Source organism: Sorex araneus, chromosome 4 (assembly GCF_027595985.1).
Source record: "Sorex araneus isolate mSorAra2 chromosome 4, mSorAra2.pri, whole genome shotgun sequence".
NCBI lineage: Eukaryota > Metazoa > Chordata > Mammalia > Eulipotyphla > Soricidae > Sorex > Sorex araneus.
In genome coordinates, this window is record NC_073305.1 from 6,972,044 (window position 1) to 6,989,862 (window position 17,819).

Below are 17,819 nucleotides of genomic sequence, written 5' to 3' on the forward strand. Positions count from 1 at the left end.
CATTCCCTTAGGGTGCCCAGAGCACTGCCAGGAGTGATTCCTGAGTGCAGAGCCAGGAGTAACCCCTGAGTATTGCCCATGTGACCCAAAAGCAAAAAAAAAAAAAAGGGGACCAAATGGCGGAGATAGTGCAGAGGTTTTGAGGACTGTCTCTCACATGCCGACCCCGGTTTGAATGCCTTCACCACCTGGGAAAGAAGAGGGCTCAAAACGTGACCCTGTGATGCCCAGTCCAGGCCCAGGACCACTTCTCTCTGGGGCCGGGATGAGGGATCTTGCTCAGGCAGCGAGGAAAAGCTCGAATGCAAACTCGGGTCCCATGTCAGGGACCCGAGCGCTACAGGGACCCTTGCCCGGGGCTGCAAAAGAGGGAGAGGCTGGGGTGGAGCAACAGCACAGTGGGGAGAGCGTTTGCCTTCGTGTGGCTGACCCGAGCTTGGTTTCCAGCATCCCGTAGGGTCCCCCAGGCCCTGCCGGGAGGATTCCTGAGTGCAGAGCCAGGAGGAACCCCTGAACACAGCCGGGTATAGCCCGATAAACAAAAATCAAAACAAAGAGGAGGGAGGGCGGGAAAGAGGCTCAGGAGGGAAGGAGGAGGCACCGTGGCTTGCACCTGGGACCACACACTTCCAGGCTCCAACCCTCAGTGGCATTCCTGTTCCCACACTGGCACCGGGCGCGGTCTGGGAAGGCTCCCACAGGACGCATGCCCGGCGACCTCAGAGCTTACTCCTTCCTCTGTGCTCAGGAATCATCCTGGCGGGGCTTGGGAGACCCTGTGGGATGCCAGGGAGCAAATCCGGGCGGCTGTGTGCAGGGCAAGATAGTACTACCTGTCCGCTGTCCCGTGGATCTAGTCTTTCAACCCCCTGCCCTCTCCTTGCATTGTTGTCCTGGGGGTCCCCATGGCTAGGGGCCCCCTCTTGGCCAAGGTGCTCACACACTGGTACAGATGGTGTGGGTCAATCCACTCCCTCACTCCCGGGCTAGGCATGAGGAAGGGTCGGTCCCGTTACACGCAGGGGAATCAAGGCCAGGAAGCGACGCGCTGTGCAGGCTCAGCCCCTCCGCAGGAGCCGCCCTCCCCTCCTGGCGCTGGTCTCCACGGCCCCCTGGTTGCTCGTCTGCTCACCTTGACACCGCCAGCCTCATGCAGCTCCACCCACCCGCAGGAAGGGGATAGTGACACAGAGCGGTGAGGCTGTGAGGGTTCCCTAGGACGCTCCGGCCTTCAGGAGCTGGGGGTCAGTGGGTTCAAACCCCAGCCCAGTGCTCGTTACTGCTATGGTGGGCAAGTTAGACCACCGGGCCATGCCTCAGGCCATGCCTCAGCTTGCTTTTCTTTCTTTCTTTCTTTCTTTCTTTCTTTCTTTCTTTCTTTCTTTCTTTCTTTCTTTCTTTCTTTCTTTCTTTCTTTCTTTCTTTCTTTCTTTCTTTCTTTCTTTCTTTCTCTCTTTCTCTCTTTCTCTCTTTCTCTCTTTCTTTCTTTCTTTCTTTCTTTCTTTCTTTCTTTCTTTCTTTCTTTCTTTCTTTCTTTCTTTCTTTCTTTCTTTCTTTCTTTCTTTCTTTCTTTCTTTCTTTCTTTCTTTCTTTCTTTCTTTCTTTCTTTTTTGTGTTACATTCTGCAATGCTGAGGGCTTACTCCCGACTCTGCACTCAGGAATTACTCCTGGCAGTGCCTGGGGGAGCATACAGGGTGCTGGGACCTAACCCAAGTGGGCTGCATGCAAGGCAGGTGCCATTCCTGTTGTCTGTCACTCCGGCCCGCCTCAGTGTTCTCATCTGTGGACTGGGAGTGATAACCGCACCACCACCTGGGCTCGGTGAGGGGAATAAGCGAAGCAGGCCCACTCAGTAAATGCCCGTCACTGTTCGCCAACGTCCTCTCCTGCCCAGACTGCTGGGGCCCCACACCCTCTGTCTCCTTCCCCGGCACCGCCCTCTGCGGTCAGGCCAGACCCGCCTGGGGTCAGTGCCGGCCGCTGTGATGACCAAGTCTCTAGGGCCCGGGGAGGAGTGAGCCCCGGGCACAGAGCCAGGAGCAGTTCCTGAGTACTGCTGGGAGGCCCCGAAGAGGAAAAGCCTCTCCCGACTGACTACCCTGCTTCCGGGCCTTTCTGCCTCTGTCAGCAGCAGCACTCGCTATGCAATTGACTATGCAATTGATAAAAAAAATTCAGTATGTTTATCATTTATTGCTACACCGCCCTCAGCGAGAACGTCCCGTGAACGCATGGGCTTCGGGAGTCTTGGTGGCCCCGGACCCGATCTACTGCACATGAGGCCTCAGTTTCCCCTGGCAGCCCCGCGACCGCTAGGGGGCAGCCGCGCACCGCGCTCCTGGTCCCGCCCACTTCCGCGAACCGGCACGGGACCCCGCCCACTCCCCGGCCAATAGGACGGTCCTGGATCTGGCCACGCCCGGCTGAGAGACGGCCCGGGAGATGACCCCGCCCATTCCCTGGGCGGACCGACAGTATGGCCCCACCCGCTCTCTGTCGGGTCGGCCGTGTGGCCACGCCCACTCCAGGCCGATAGGGCGGTCCTGTATATGGCCACGCCCACTCCCGGCCGAGTGACGGCCCGGGCGCTGGCCACGCCCACTCCCGGGCTGCGGGTGGAGCCGCGGCGCCGGTGGCCCCGGGCTCAGTCGGCGGCGGCTCTCGCCATGTCCTGCTACATCTACCAGCTGCCCGCGTGGGTCCTGGACGATCTATGTCGCAACATGGACACGCTCAGCGAGTGGGACTGGATGCAGTTCGGTGAGTGGCCGTGGGAACCCGGCGTCCGCGGCGCGGGTCGCGACCCGGGCGCCCCTGTCCCCTGGGTCACACCCCCTTCCCCCGTGTCCCCGCGGCCAGGTGTCCGCCTCGGGGCCCTCTGCGGCCACTGACCTGGCCGACTTTAAGGAGAAACAGTACTGATGGTCAGCAAGTCCCGGGTGCTGGCTGTGCTCCCCGCCCGGGGAAGACCCTGACGCGGATGACCCGCTGGACCCCTGCCCGCAGTGACCGTCCCTGGGGCGCGGCCTTGCTGCGGTGGGGATGAGCCCCGCTCCGCCCTCGCGTCCGCCGGGATTCCCGGGTGGGGCTCGGAGACCCCAGGCTAGGTCCAGCGCCCTGCCCTGATGCTGGGCGGGTTGCTGGGTCTCCGGGACTCCATCCACAGCTCCAGTGTGGGGACACCGGGGCCTGGGGCCAGAGTCTGGACCCCATTTGGGGGCGCCAGCAGTGGGTGCGGGTGATTTCATGGCTCAGCTCTGTGTGGTCCGCGTTAAGAATTGAGATTGGGGGGCCGGAGCGATAGCACAGCGGGTAGGGCGTTTGCCTTGCACGCGGCCCACCTGGGTTCGATCCCCGGCATCCCATATGGTCCCCCAAGCACCGCCAGGAGTAATTCCTGAGTGCAGAGCCAGGAGTAACCCCTGTGCATCGCTGGGTGTGACCCAAAAAGCAAAAAAATAAATAAATAAAATAATTGAGATTATAGGGGCTGGAGCAAGCCAGCCACCGGGAGAGCATTTGCCTTGCACTGGGCTGGCTGGGGCGCGATCCCCGGCATCCCATGTGGTGCCCCAAGCACCGCCAGGGGTGACTCTGAGTTGCCAGGAGTAGCCCCTGAGCATCCCGGGTGTGGCCCACCCCCTACAAAATGTTAGATTCTAAATTTGCCATTTATACAGGAGTATATAGTACACGTGCATAGTTGTAGAGTGTGTGTGTGTGTGTGTGTGTGTGTGTGTGTGTGAGAGCTGTCCAGTTTGATGGAGTAACAGGTATTCGAACCTCGAGGTTCACCCCCAGGGGTGATTTTTGGCCCCTGGGAACATTCTCCAATGTCTGGAGAGTTTTGGCTGTCACAGTGGGGGGCTGCTCTGGGGAGAGGCCGGGAATGTCCAGGAACAGACCCCCACTCCCCGCACACGGGGTGCCGCTCCCCTCAGCATCGCCCAAGCCTGGGTCTAGGCTGAAGCATTCCCGGGAATGCGCATCGTGGGGTGTGGCGGGAGACAGGATGAGCCAGTCGGACCTGAGCTGTGAGCCGGCCCTCCTGCTGGTGCCCGCGGGTGCTTGCTAGGGCCCCCCCCCCAACAGTGGGGAAATGGTGTGTGATTTCTTTTCCGAGCATCGTGTCTTTTTGTGCAGTAACTCCTGAGCATCGCCGGGTATGACCCCAAAAGCCAGAAAACAAAATAGAGAGTACAGTCTGGGGCCAGGGGCTGTACCTCTGCAGCCGAGCACTGTTCTGCATGTGTGGGGCCCCTGGGTCTGACCCCCGACCCTGAAAAGCAAAGTGTGCAATTCAGTGGCTTCCAGAGATGGCCGTTCTTCCCCACTGTCAGTGCTGGAATGTTGACCCCGAAGAAGCCTGACCCCTTCGCTGTCACCCACTGCACAGCCCCCCCGCTCTGGCGTGAGGTGGTCCTGGTTTGGGAACTCTCGGGTCAGAGAGTCCCTGCTCTGTGCTCTCCTGGGTATCACCCTGCAGCTTTTCAGTCACACCCCATTGTGCACACGATGCACGTGTCTGTCCACGGAATCACATGCCACTATGCATATGTTAGATGTTAGTGGGATCACATGCCACAGTGTGTGTCTGTGTACATGTTAGAATCTCATCCCGCGGTACGTATTTGTGTACGTGTCAGAGGTGCAGATCCGTATGTGTGTCAGTGGACTCAGATCCCGTGGTGTGTATCTGTCTACATGTCAGTGGAATTGCATCCTGCGATGCATACCCGTGTACATGTCAGCGGAATCACATGCCGCTGCGTATGGCTGTGTCCGTGGGTGGGACCACACGGCCCTTGAGGGTCAAGTGTGCGTGGGTGGGACCACACGGCCCTTGAGGGTTGCGTGTCCGTGGGTGGGACCACACGGCCCTTGAGGGTCAAGTGTGCGTGGGTGGGACTACATGGCCCTTGAGGGTTGCATGTCTGTGGGTGGGACCACACGGCCCTTGACGGTTGCGTGTCCGTGGGTGGGACCACACGGCCCTTGAGGGTCGAGTGTGCGTGGGTGGGCGAGTAGGTTCTTTCCCTGTGACAGCCCCAGACTGTGGGTTTGTGTCCAAGGCCCGGGAGACGGTTTTCGTCCCTCCCAGGCAGTGCTGTGTGTCACCTGCAGGCTCGGAGCTGCCCCTGCTCCAGGCCCCGCGCCTCTTGCCCGCGGCCCCTTCGCGCCCGCCTCGTCTCAGCACTCCTGACTGGTTCTGACTCGGGTTCTAGGTGTTTTTGGAGCCGGCACAGTCCCTGGGCCTCGGGGCTGCTGCTGGCCCCCTACTCGGAGCCCTGGCTGCTGGGGTGCCTGAAAGCAGCGCCAGGCCCTGTATCCCCGCAGCCCTGGGGAGGGGCCTGCTGGTGTCTGTGGTGCTGGAATCGAGTCCCGGCGCTGCTCTCCCACACGGAGCCGCACCGGCCCATCCCTGCAGGGCCAGAGTGGAATCTTGCCCACGCCCGAGCTCAAGTCTGTGCCTGTTGGCCACCTGCTCCGTCCTCTGCCAGGAACGACCCCAGGATGGCTCCGAGCTCCCAGAGGGCCCCTTGGTGGGTCAGGCGTTCTGCCTCCTGCCCTTGCCTCCTGCTCCTCCTCTGTCCCTGCTCCAACCTCCCTGGGCTCCTGGTCCTGCCCCAGGGCCTTTGCACTGGCCATGGTCAGTCCATAACATCAGCCCTGAGCGTGCTCATTGCCTAGTCTGTACAAAGTGACCAGGTGTAGTGGCCAGCACACCACACACTGACCCTCTCACGACTCTAGCGGTTGGAGGCCCTGAATCCAGGGGTGTCAGGCGATGCCCTGCAGACCCAGGGCTTCTTGTCCTTCCAGGGAGGCCCCTGCGCTCGCAGACCAGGCCCCCTCCCCCTTTCTGGGTACTGAGTACAAGTTTTTGTGTGTTTGGTTTTGGAGGCTACACCCAGCCCTGCTCAGGGCTGACGCCTGGTCGGGTCTGCCAGGAACTGAACCTGGTCAGGTGCGCGCAAGGCAAGTGTCTGCCCACTGCCCTGCGTCCCCCCCACCACCTCCCGCCTTCTCAGCCCGGGCGCAGCACCCCCAGACGCACCCCTCACCCTGCCTGCCCCCCGCTGCCTTGCATCCTGTCATAAGGCCCCTGGCTGCGCCCAAAAGGACCCCGATGGCCCTCTGTCCCAGGAGATCTCTCGGGTGGTCCCTACCGCCGGTTCCCGTGGGCTGGCGGGGTGCCCACAGGCCCAGAGCTGCCCCCCTGCTCTGGCCCGTGACCCTGCTTCATCCTGCTGTCCCTCAGTGCTCTGAGGTCCCCTCCCGATTGTTTGTCCTCTTGCCCCACGCGGGGCCCAGCGTGCTGGCCTCCCCCAGCCCTGCAGAGAGATCCTTCCAGAAAGATGCCCCTTAGGGCCGCGTGGGTCTTATGTAGGGGTGCTCCTTAGGGAGACCCCAAAAGGTGAAGCTGTGAAACATGCTGGTGTTTGTTCCTCCCGGAGAAGGTGACCCTCCTCTCTCGCCGGAGGGAGGGGGGTGTCCATGGCCCCTGACAGGATTCCTGGGGCCAAGCCCTCCCCGCTGCGTGCACAGCCCCTCCTTGCCCCGTGAAGTGGGCACAGCCTGCCAGGATCTTCCTGGCCTGGAGGGGGGGTCCCCTGCGCCCCACAGGAGGGCCGGGAGGGGCCCTTACCGCAGCTGGCGCGGGCAGCCCTTGGGCGGGAGACGGTCACCTGGGAGAGGATGGGGTACGGCAGATTCCCTGTCACATGGGCTCTGCTAAGCCCGGGACGCGATGAGGAAACTGAGGCACAGGGCATGGCGGCTGCCCCTAGTGGGAGTGGCAGGGATGGAGCTGGGCAGGCGGGAACCCCGGGGTCCTGACACCCCCTGCCCCTGCTCTGAGGGGCCAATAGAAACCGGAACTGGAGCCACAGCATAGCGGGTCAGCCCGGGTCCTTCCCAGGCACCGCCTACCGTCCCCTGAGCCCACCAGGAGTGACCTCTGGGCACAGGGTCAGGAGTGAGCCCTGAGCATCGCCGGGGGGACCCCCCAAAAAATCCCCCAAGAAATAAGAACCAAAACGCAGTGAGAGAAGTGCCCGGAGGGTGGGAGCCAGGCGCCCGGACTCCTGTGTGCGCCCCGGATCCCGGCACCGCCGGGCGCTGGACATGGGCCGGCCTGGCCTGTGACATCCCTGTCCCGTCTGTCCCCGCCCCCGGCTGCTCCGCGGGGCGCAGGAAGGGGCGGGGGAGGGGCGCCCACCCTCTCCCTCTGCGGGCTCCTGGCTGGCCCTGACATCACTTCCCACTGACCAGGAATCTGGCCTGGGGTTTCCAGTGACTAAAGTTACAACCCAGAACTTTCCATTCCATTCCGGGGGCGGGGATTATGCAATACTAGCGGGGGGGGGGCACCCCCCCTTTTTTTTCCTTTTTATTGATTCAACGTGAGATACGGATACAAAGCTTTGAGCTTTATAACTGTTTGAGCTTCGGTCATACAATGATCTAACACCCATCCCTTCACCAATGCTCATTCTCCGCCACCCAAATCCCCAGTATTCCCCCCTTCTAGCCCTTCCCCTGCTTGGACAGTTTCCCCCCTACTCTCTCTCTACTTTGGTTACATTCCATATTTTGACACCAGTCTCACTCAAACCTGCCGAAAAGGCAATGCTAGACGATTTGTTTTGTATTATATAATATCCAGGAAATTCTGTGTCATTCTCTTCCGGGGGCTTTATTTCAGAGTCTCTGGGTGTTGCCTGTTGATGAGATTACATGGCACCCGGGGCAGTTTGTGGGTGTGACCGCCAAGCTACTGGAAAGCTGGGGACCTGGGGGGAGGAGCTCCCGCTCCAAATGGGCTTGGAGATCTCAGTCACGGGTTCCCGTGTACCTGGGTTTTTCCTCCTGGTCTGTTCTTGCCACTGTGCCCCTTGACACAGACACAAACAGACACACACATGCCAATACACACACACACACACAGAGGCACACAGACACACTGAAACACACACATAGACACAGGCACGCCAATACAGACACAGACAAACTCACACACAGACAAAAGCACACACAGATACGCACACAGACATACACACGCCAGTACAGACACAGACACGGGCCAGCACACACAAACACAAACTCATAGGCACACAGACAAAGACACATGCACAGGCACACACGATTATCCCAGGTCCCAGGAATGTGAAGAACATTGGGCCACACCCAGCAGTGCGCAGGGCTGACTCCTACTCTGTGCTCGGGGATCGCTCCTGGTGGGCAGAGGGACCATATGGGATGCCGGGGGTCGGGCCTGGGTCAGCCACCTGCAGGGCCAGTGCCCTCCCCTCTGCTGCCGCTGGGCTCTGGGGGTGTTTTTTTTTTTTTTGCTTTTTGGGTCAAGCCTGGCAATGCACAGGGGTTACTCCTGGCTTTGCACTCAGGAATTACTCCTGGCGGTGCTCAGGGGACCATATGGGATGCTGGGATTTGAACCCGGGTCGGCCGTGTGCAAGGCAAACGCCCTACCCGTTATGCTATCATCGCTCCAGCCCCTGGGGGCGTTTGTTTTTTGAGGGGGCGGTCCTGGCTCAGTGCCTGGGGCTTGCTCCCGGCCCTCCCTCTGCTGAGGTGCCGGGTGGCGCCCAGCTCAGCAGTGATGCCCGCAGGCCCGGCCTGGCCCTTCTCCCGTGGGCTGCTTGTGCGTGCTCGGGCGGCGGTGGCCTTGCAGCCATCAGGAAGGTCGTCCCCAAGGCTCCGTTCTCACTCCTGCCTTTCCCCGTCCTCTGCCTTGCTGGCCGGCTGGAGGGAAGGAACCCCGCCTGGCCACGGAAGAACTGTTCCTTCCTAAGCCCGGGCCTGCGGAGCTGGACGTGAACGGGGGTGCTCGGGGGTGGGGGGGCCGCTCGAGCGCGCTTCCAGCTGCTCACAGAACCGCAGTTTCGATGTGGTTTCTGTCGACGATCGTCTTTACTTCCGCAAGGAACTGGGATAGCCAAGGATGACATTAGCTGTTCAGTACTCCCAGTTTCCCTATGTGAGTGTGTGTGTGTGTGTGTGTGTGTGTGTGTGTGTGTGTGTGTGTGTGTCTGGGGGGATGGGCCGGCACACACCCGGCAGTGCTCAGGGCTCACTCCTGGCGGTGCTCAGGGGACCGTAGGGGGCGCTGGGGGTTGAACCCGGGTCGGCCCGGGGAAGGCCAGTGCCCTCCCTGCTGTCCTATCACTCCGTCCTTCTGTTTTGGGCATCGGTGAGCGGGGAAGGAAGGCGGGTCACACCCAGCCCTGCTGAGGGCTTCCCGCTTCCCGGCTCTGAGCTCAGGGACCACCCCTGGCCGTGGTTCGGGGACATGTGTGGCTGGAACCGGGGTCAGCTGCGTGCACGCGAGTGCCCTAATCCCGTGTGGCGTGTCCGGCCCCGGGTTCACCTCTTTTTTTTTTTTGCTTTTTTTGGGGTCACACCCGGTGATGCACAGGGGTTACTCCTGGCTCTGCACTCAGGAATTACTCCTGGCGGTGCTCAGGGGACCATATGGGATGCTGGGATTCGAACCTGGGTCGGCCACGTGCAAGGCAAACGCCCTCCCCACTGTGCTATCGCTCCAGCCCCCCGGGTTCACTTCTTTAGAGCTGGGGGAAGGCTTTCGACTCAGATACTCCAGGAAGGCGCCTCTCCCCGCCTGGGTCCGAGGAGAAGATCTGGAGTAAGATCCGGTTGGCTTCTGCCTGAGGGAGAGGGAGAGATTGCTCGGGCCTCCTCGCCCCTGAGGCCCCCTTTGGAGCCCCTCTCGGCGTCAGCTCTGCTCAGAGAGCCCCACCCCGGCTCTGGGCTCAGTCCCTGGTACCACATGGTCCCTCAGGCATCTCCGGGAGGGACCCCCAAGGATAGAGCCGGGAGTAGCTCTGAGCACCACTGGCTGTGGCCCCGAGCCAAGCCCCCAGGATGGGGAGGGGGGGGAGCGCGCAGCACCCCTCCCCCCTCCGGAGGGGACAGAGCTGGGTGGGGCCTCTCCTGGGGGTGGGGGGGGCTGGGTCCCATCCCGGAGATGCTTCTGGGGACTGGTTTCAGCTGGTTTCAGGTGCGTCTCTGGAGGCCGGGGGGGGGGGGGGGGGGGCGCCTGTGCAGCCTGGGCCGGGAGACTCAATGTAAGGGGCGCCCCGCTGCGGCTGGGGAAACTGAGGCTCGCGGGGTCCCGGAGGGCGCGGGGAGGGGCCGGGGGCGCGGGAGGGGCGGGGCCTGTCCGACTCCTGGGCGCCCCTGTCTCCGCAGCCTCCTACGTCATCACGGACCTGACGCAGCTGCGCAGGATCAAGTCCCTGGAGCGCGTGCAGGGCGTGAGCATCACGCGCGAGCTGCTGTGGTGGTGGGGCGCGCGCCAGGCCACCGTGCGGGACCTGCTGGACCTGCTGCAGCGCCTCGAGCTCTACCGCGCCGCCCAGATCGTCAGCGACTGTGAGTGCCAGCCCCCGGGGGGGGGCAGCCCCGCCCGCAGGGACCCCTGAGCGAGCGTCGTCGCCCGCCCGGGACCCGAAAACCAAAAGGAAAAAGGGGAATTTTGCTGCTCGTCGGGCCCTGCACGTGGCCGACCCCAGATCCGTCCCCAGCACCGTCTGCGGACCCCGGGACCCCGCCAGGAGTCAGCCCTGAGCAGGGCTGGGTGTGGCCCCAGCCACCGCCGCCCCGGCCCAATATATGTGTTTTTTTTTTTTTTTATCCTTTTTGGGTCACACCCGGCAATGCACAGGGGTTACCTCCTGGCTCTGCACTCAGGAGTTACTCCTGGCGGTGCTCAGGGGACCCTAGGGGATGCTGGGAATCGAACCTGGGTCGGCTGCGTGCAAGGCAAATGCCCTCCCCGCTGTGCTATCGCTCCAGCCCCCCAATATATGTATTTTTTTGATTCTTGATTCCAACAAAGAAAGCCAGGGCCTGGAGAGACGGGGCTGGAGCGCGAGCGGCCAACCCCGGTCTGTCCTCAGCCTGAGAAGCACCAGGGGCCTGTAACCAGCCCCCGGTCCCCAAGAAGCCCAGAGGCTGGAACACTGGACCGTGTCCTGTGTAACCTCAGCAGCAGGACTGTGCCCTTAAGATAAAGCAAAAAAAAAAGGGGGGGGAGGGCTGGAGCAATAGCACAGCGGGTAGGGTGTTTGCTTTGCATGCAGGCGACGCGGGTTCGATTCCCAGCATCCCATAGGGTCCCCTGAGCACCGCCAGGAGCGATTCCTGAGAGCAGAGCCAGGAGTAACCCCGAGCATCGCTGGGTGTGACCCCAAAAGCAAAAAGAAAATAATAATAATAAAGCATTTTTGTTTGAGAGCCACATCACTCCCTCCTCAGGGGCCACCTGAAGTGCCCAGGGGCCCCACATGCTCAGCAGCGGGTCCAGCCCCCTCCGCTCCCTGAGGTCAGACATTGCACGTGACCGCCAGAAGGCCGGGAAGCTCCGGCCTCACGAGTGCGTGCTCTGGTCCCACCCAGTGTGGACCGTCGGGGGAGGTGCCGGGGGGTTGGGGGGGCGGCGACGTTGCCAGGACTCGAAAAAGGAAAAGTGCACAGTAGAAATGACGCAAACCCTTATTTCATTTCCCAATTCTGAAGCCTGAGAATTACCCACTTCTTGTTACTGGAGTAACTCATCCCCGAACGCTTCCCACCCACTGCAGCGGGCAGGTGTGAACCCCCGACGCCCAGCCCAACTGCAGGGGGCAGGTGTGAGCCCCCCGATGTCCAGCCCCACTGCAGGGGGCAGGTGTGAGCCCCCCGACACCCGGCCCCACTGCAGGGGGCAGGTGTGAACCCCAGACGCCCGGCCCCACTGCAGGGGGCAGGTGTGAACCCCAGACGCCCAGCCCCACTGCAGGGGGCAGGTGTGAGCCCCCCGACACCCGGCCCCACTGCAGGGGGCAGGTGTGAGCCCCCCGACGCCCAGCCCCACTGCAGGGGGCAGGTGTGAGGCCCTCCGGCGCCCGGCCCCACTGCAGGGAGCAGGTGTGAGCCCCCAGATGTCCAGCCCCACTGCAGGGGGCAGGTGTGAGCCCCCCGACGCCCAGCCCCACTACAGGGGGCAGGTGTGAGCCCCCCGGCGCCCGGCCCCACTGCAGGGAGCAGGTGTGAGCCCCCCCGATGTCCGGCCCCACTGCAGGGGGCAGGTGTGAGCCCCCCGACGCCCAGTTCCCGGGCGGGCACACCAGGTGCTGTGCTTCCCACCTGCCTCTGCAGCCCTTCTTGTTTGTCTGTTTGTTTGTGGCCCCTGGCCCCTCACCCCTGCTGTGGGGCTCCCTGGGCAGTCCCAGCTGGGCAGTGCCCCCCATGCAGTCCAGTCAGGGGGCTGGAGGGAAGGAAACTGCCGGGTTCCGAAACGCCTAGATGCCCGTGAGGAGGAGACCGCAGGGCGAGCCTTCGGACCCCAGCCCGGCCCCGGGGTTGCGGTGGGGCCTTGGGTGTCTCACGGGCTGGGGGCGGGGCCAGGCAGGGTGCAGGGGCGGCATTCCCTGAGGTCAGCGGGGAGCAGGGGCAGCGGTGCCCGGCTGTCTCGGCTGCCCAGGAAAGGCCGCTGGGGCGGGCCGGGTGGGGCCAGCAGGGATCTGGGCTGGGTCCCCGCAGGGGCCACTGTGATGAGCTGTCTGGGGTCAGTCACACTGACTAACCGGGCGCCTCCCCGCTGGCTGCAGGCCCGACACGCCCGTGCCCGCCTCAGCGCAGCCCCGCGGGTAGCTGTCAGCGCTGTGGCAAGGACAGGTGGCCTCCTGGGGCTGGGGGGGGGGACTCCAGTGTCCTGAGGGGCTACGGCGGTGGGGGGGGCAGGTGGGTTTCCTTTGTTTGGGGCCCGGGGCAGTGGGGACTGAGCTCTGGGGACAGACCGTGTGCGCCGGAAGTCCCGGGCGGTGTCCTGCCCACTGCCCACTGTCCCCTCCAAGGCCTGGGCGTGTGTCCTGTGCTGGTGGAGGCCGGCCGGGACCCCAGCCCCCCAGCCCTGGAGAGCCCTGAGCACTGCTGACTGAGCCCCAAGCCTGCGCCAGAGGAAGCAGAAAGGATGGGGAGCAGCTTGCCCCAGGACCAAACTGAAAACAGGCAGAAGGACGAGCGACTCGCCCGCTCGGTGCTCGCCTCGCCTCGCCTCGCCTCCCCTCTGCTGCGCTGGAGGCGGGGTGTAAAGGCGTCTGGGCCGTTTTTATTTTTGGAGGAGCCATAGCCGGCAGTGCTCAGGGCTGCCTCCTGGCTCAGTGCTCAGGGATCAGGCTGTGGTTTAGGAGCCTCTGACCCTGCCCGCTGCGCTTCCCTCCAGCCCGGGCTGGTTTCCACCGGGTCCGACTCGCGTGCAGAGCCTGAATCTCACCACTTCCCTCTTCCAGAGTTTGAGCCCGGAGCTGTGAGACTCGAACCTCCCGCCCCTGAGCGCCCTCCGGCCCCGCCTGAGACAGGGGAGCGGCTCGGACCCCTCGCCCTCCTCCGAGGGCTCAGCACGGCCCTTCCCCTCCCTGGCTGGGATTTTCCTCAGCGGAATCAGCAGCAGAAGGCCCAGGGCCTTAGAACCTGCTTCCGCGTGGCCAGGCGTGTCTTTGCCACAGAGAGACCGTGTGCCTGGCACGCGCCTGTCCTGGATTCAGTCCCCAGCTCTTCACGCCCCACGCCCCGCCAGGAGTGGCCCCTGAGCACCCCGTCTGCCACAGGGCAGTATCCCCCCCCCTCCGCAAAAAAAAATAAAGCAACCAAGAAGAGAGATAAAGGATGGGAGCTTAAAGCAACCTCAGGAGTTCAGAGTCCAGATCCCGGAGGCAGCCACATCCACGGGTGGGTAACTTCCACGGGGGGAAATACACGGAAAATAGAGTCATCCTACCAGAACAGAAAGGTCGCCTCCGGAAGTTGGGCCGGGTGTCCGCCCGCCGGCCTGAAGGGCATTCCGAACAGGAGGGCACGGCGCCGTCCACCCACAGACCACCCCGGCGGGGCCCAGCTCTGTGGCCACTTCTTCAGACATGCAGGGGTCAGGCACCGTGTGCGGAGGGTCCCCTCCGAGGGAGCTTTTTTTTTTTTTTTTTTTTTCTTTTTGGGTCACACCTGGCGATGCACAGGGGTTGCTCCTGGCTCTGAACTCAGGAATCACCCCTGGCAGTGCTCAGGGGACCCTATGGGATGCTGGGAATCGAACCCAGGTCGGCCGTGTGCAAGGCAAACGCCCTCCCCGCTGTGCTGTCGCTCCAGCCCCGGGAGCTTTTTTCTTTTTGGGTCACACCCGGCGATGCACAGGGGTCACTCCTGGCTCTGCACTCATGAATTACTCCTGGTGGTGCTCAGGGGACCATATGGGATGCTGAGAATCGAACCCGGGTCGGCCACGTGCAAGGCAAGTGCCCTCCCGGCTGTGCTATCGCTCCGGCCCCTCGGAGGGAGCACATTCGCTGGGGCCTGCGTCGCCGCCCAGCGGGGAGGGCACCTGCCGTGCATGTAGCCCACCTGCTTTGATCCCCGGCATCCCCCTAGGCTCCCTGAGCACCGCCAGGAGTGATCCCTGAGTGCAGAGCCAGGAGGAACCCTGAGCACCGCCGGGCATGGCCCCCAAACAGCGTTCACGGGGCACCCCGGCTGCGCCCCGAGGCCGCGCTGTGAGCGTGTGGAGACTCACTCGCCTTGCGGTACGGGAGGCTGCGGCCCCTGAACCCCGAGCCGGCAGCCTCTGGCAGGGGCCCTGGGGGCCGGGGGTGGGGGTGCCCTGGTGCCTTCTCCTCTGGGAACTGGGGAGCCCGGCCCACTTCCTGCCCGGCTCGGGGGCCTCCGGGGGGCCGTGGGCCTTTGTGACAGGCACCAGTGGCCTCGGCTGTGACTCTCAGCAGAAGCACGAAGCCCCCGGTCTCCTGGTTTCTCCCCGGTCTGCAGATGCTGCCGGGGCCCGGGGGCCCGCCCAGGCCTTCTTGCTTCTCTCCTGCCGGGCGGGCTTCCCCTGCACGGGGGAGTGCTCTGCGTGTCCCGGCCTCCCCCCGCCTCCGGTTCTGTTCCGTTTGTTTTGTTGGTTGTGGTTTTGTTTGGGGACCACAGCCAGTGCTATCTCTGACTGGGCGCGAAACCAGAGTTCCAGCCCGTGGGGGCCTGGATCGTAGTTTGTTTTTATTTTTGTTTTTATTTTTGTTTTGGGGACACACGCAGCGATGCTCTGGGCTTACTCCCCTCTCGGTGCTCAGGGGTCACTCCTGGTGCTGTCGGGAATTGAACCTGGGTCAGCCACGGGCAAGACCTAATGCCCTGGGCCCTGTCCCTCCCTCCCTGTCCCGAGGGCCTGATCCCCTGAACCTCCTGGGTCCAGGTCTCAGTTCTGCAAAGTTCAACCTGTGGCCACTGCTCGGCTCCCAAGCCGTGTGGCCCTCCTGTGGCTGTTGGGCGGGGCTGGGCCCAGCACTGGCTCCCCTGTCAGCCGTCGTGGTAGTAAGGGAAATTTTTTTTTTTTGCTTTTTGGGTCACACCCAGAGATGCTCAGGGGTTATTCCTGGCTTTGCACTCAGGAATTACCCCTGGCAGTGCTTGGGGGACCATATGGGATGCTGGGATTGAACCTGGGTCGACCGCATGCAAGGCTAAACGCCCTACCTGCTATGATATCGCTCCGGCCCCCAATTTTTTTTTTTTTTTGTGGAGGACCCACACCAGCTCTGCACTCAGGGGTCACTCCTGGGGGGCTGGGGCGACCATACAGGGTGCTCGGGTTCGAGCCAGGCAGCTGCGTGCAAGGCCAGTGGCCCCTGTGCTGTGGCCGGCCCAGGGAGCATCTCTCCAGCCTCTGTTCTGCGCGTCGGGCAAGACCTTTCTGAGGTTCAGGGGCGACCGGGGTCAGACAGGCCGAGGTCAGGCCCCGTCGTTTTCTTCCCCCTTTTGGTTTTTGGGTCACACGGGCCACGCTAGGGCGTGCTCCCGGCTCTGTCCCCAGGGGCCCCTCCTGGCGGGCACAGGGTCCTGTGCCGGGGACGGGGCCAAGTCGTCTGTGGGCAAGGCCGGTCCCTGCGTGCTGTGGGCTTGTTCCCGCACAGCTGAGCACTTTTCTTTTTCTTCCTTTTTTTGGGCTTAGTTTAGTTTTGGGGCCCCCCCAAGCAGTGTTGTGGGCAGTGGGCGGGGGGGGCCTGGGGGCCACTTCCGGCGGCTCAGTAGGCTGGGCACTGAGAAGCGTGTGTGTGTGTGGGGGGGGGGTTCCTGGGCACACGCAGGCCCGCTGGGTGCCAGGCTGAAGCCAGGTCTGCGGGTTGGCGCAGGGCCCGTGGCTTCAGCCCTGGGAGGCCCCTCGCCCGCCTGGGCCCTTCCTCTTCCCTTTTCGTCACCACTCGAACCCAGTCTCGGAACCCGCGGAACTGCTGCTTGCAGAGGAGTCTGGGAGACGTGGTTTTTGGGGGAGGGAAATGTCATTCGAAGCCGGGCTGACTCAGGGTCAGGGGCCACGGTCACCCCCTGAAGGAGGGGACTGTGATCCCCAGGGGCAGAGACCAGAACGGGACAAATGTTTGTGACCGTCTGTGTTCCGAGGAAGGGCCGGGTCATGCTCACCGCTGAACTCTGGAGCCGGGGGCCGAAGCCTGGGGCCTGGGGTGGGTGACAGGAACTGTGAGGCTGGAGACCGAGACCCGTGTCCCTGAGCTGGGGGCAGCTGGACACGACAGTAAAGAGTGAAGGACATCAGGGCTGGAGTGATAGCACAGCGGGTAGGGCGTTTGCCTCGCATGCGGCCGACCTGGGTTTGATTCCCAGCATCCCATATGGTCCCCTGAGCACTTCCAGGAGTGATTCCTGACTGCAGAGCCAGGGGTAACCCCTGTGCATCACCGGGTGTGACCCGAAAAAAAAAATGAGTGAAGGACATGGTGTCCGGGAGGCTGAGACTGCAGTAGGATGTCTGCCTTGCACGCGGCCACTGGGCTCCGTCCCATGTAGCCCACGTGGTCCCCTGAGCACAGAGCCAGGAGTGACCCAGGGCACTGCTGGGTGTGCGCCTCCCACCCCAAGAAAGAAAGAGATGTCTCCCGGGGGGCCGCGGAGAAAGCCCAGTGGGTAGTGCAGGTTTTGTGCACTGCAGGGCCCAGCACTCTTGGGCGTGTCCCCCACACCCAAACAAACCAGAAAAACCAGGTCCTGTCTGTGGAGGGTGCAGGGGACATGCAGGAGACGGGCGAGGCTGCAGAGGTGACCAGCAGGGCGCGCACACGCGTGTACAGAGCTGGACTTGGCAGAGCGCCTCAGAGGCCAGACTAGCCTCACCCCGAGGAACAGGGGCCGGAGCTGGGCCCTAGCAGACCCCCCGGCCTCAGCACAGCCCAGCGGGCGGCCGGGGGGGTGGTGAGGCCACTAAGGGCAGGCCCCAACCCGAAGGCCACTTTTCCCTGGTGACAGGGAGTTCGTGGGGTGCTGCTGAGGTGTACCCCACCATCTGGCTGGCGTGGCGGCACCCGGGAATTTCTCTTTGGTTTCCCCCTCATCCCACTGTTATTTTTCTTTTTGCTTTTTGGGTCACACCCGGCAATGCACAGGGGTTACTCCTGGCTCATGCACTCTGGAATGACTCCTGGCGGTGCTCAGGGGACCTTAAGGGATGCTGGGAATCGAACCCGGGTCGGCCGCGTGCAAGGCAAACGCCCTCCCCGCTGTGCTCCTGCTCCAGCCCTCGTCCCACTCTCGTCCTGGTTGCACAATCTTCTTCCACAGCGTGATCTTTGGGCCACACCCAGTGATGCTCAGGGCTGACTCCTGCTCTGCACTCAGGGGTCACTGCCGGTGGTGCTCAGGGGACTCCACGGGGTGCTGGGGATCGAACCTGGGTCGGCTGCGGGTAAGGCAAGCACCCGCCCAGCCGCCCTGTGGCTCGGGCCCCTGGTTGTG

General features: G+C 63.1%; 1 protein-coding gene across 2 annotated transcripts in view; it reads left to right on the forward strand.

The window, feature by feature from the left end:
* The first annotated feature begins 2,599 nt into the window (after positions 1-2,599).
* IRAK2 (interleukin 1 receptor associated kinase 2) overlaps positions 2,600-17,819 on the forward strand; it is a 37,021-nt gene continuing 21,801 nt past the window's right edge. For both annotated transcript variants that reach the window (XM_055135748.1, XM_055135749.1), the window contains exons 1-2: positions 2,600-2,762; positions 10,236-10,418. In XM_055135748.1, the coding sequence (XP_054991723.1) occupies positions 2,669-2,762; positions 10,236-10,418 (277 nt within the window). In that variant the 5' untranslated portion in view covers positions 2,600-2,668. The remainder of the gene's footprint in view (positions 2,763-10,235; positions 10,419-17,819) is intronic.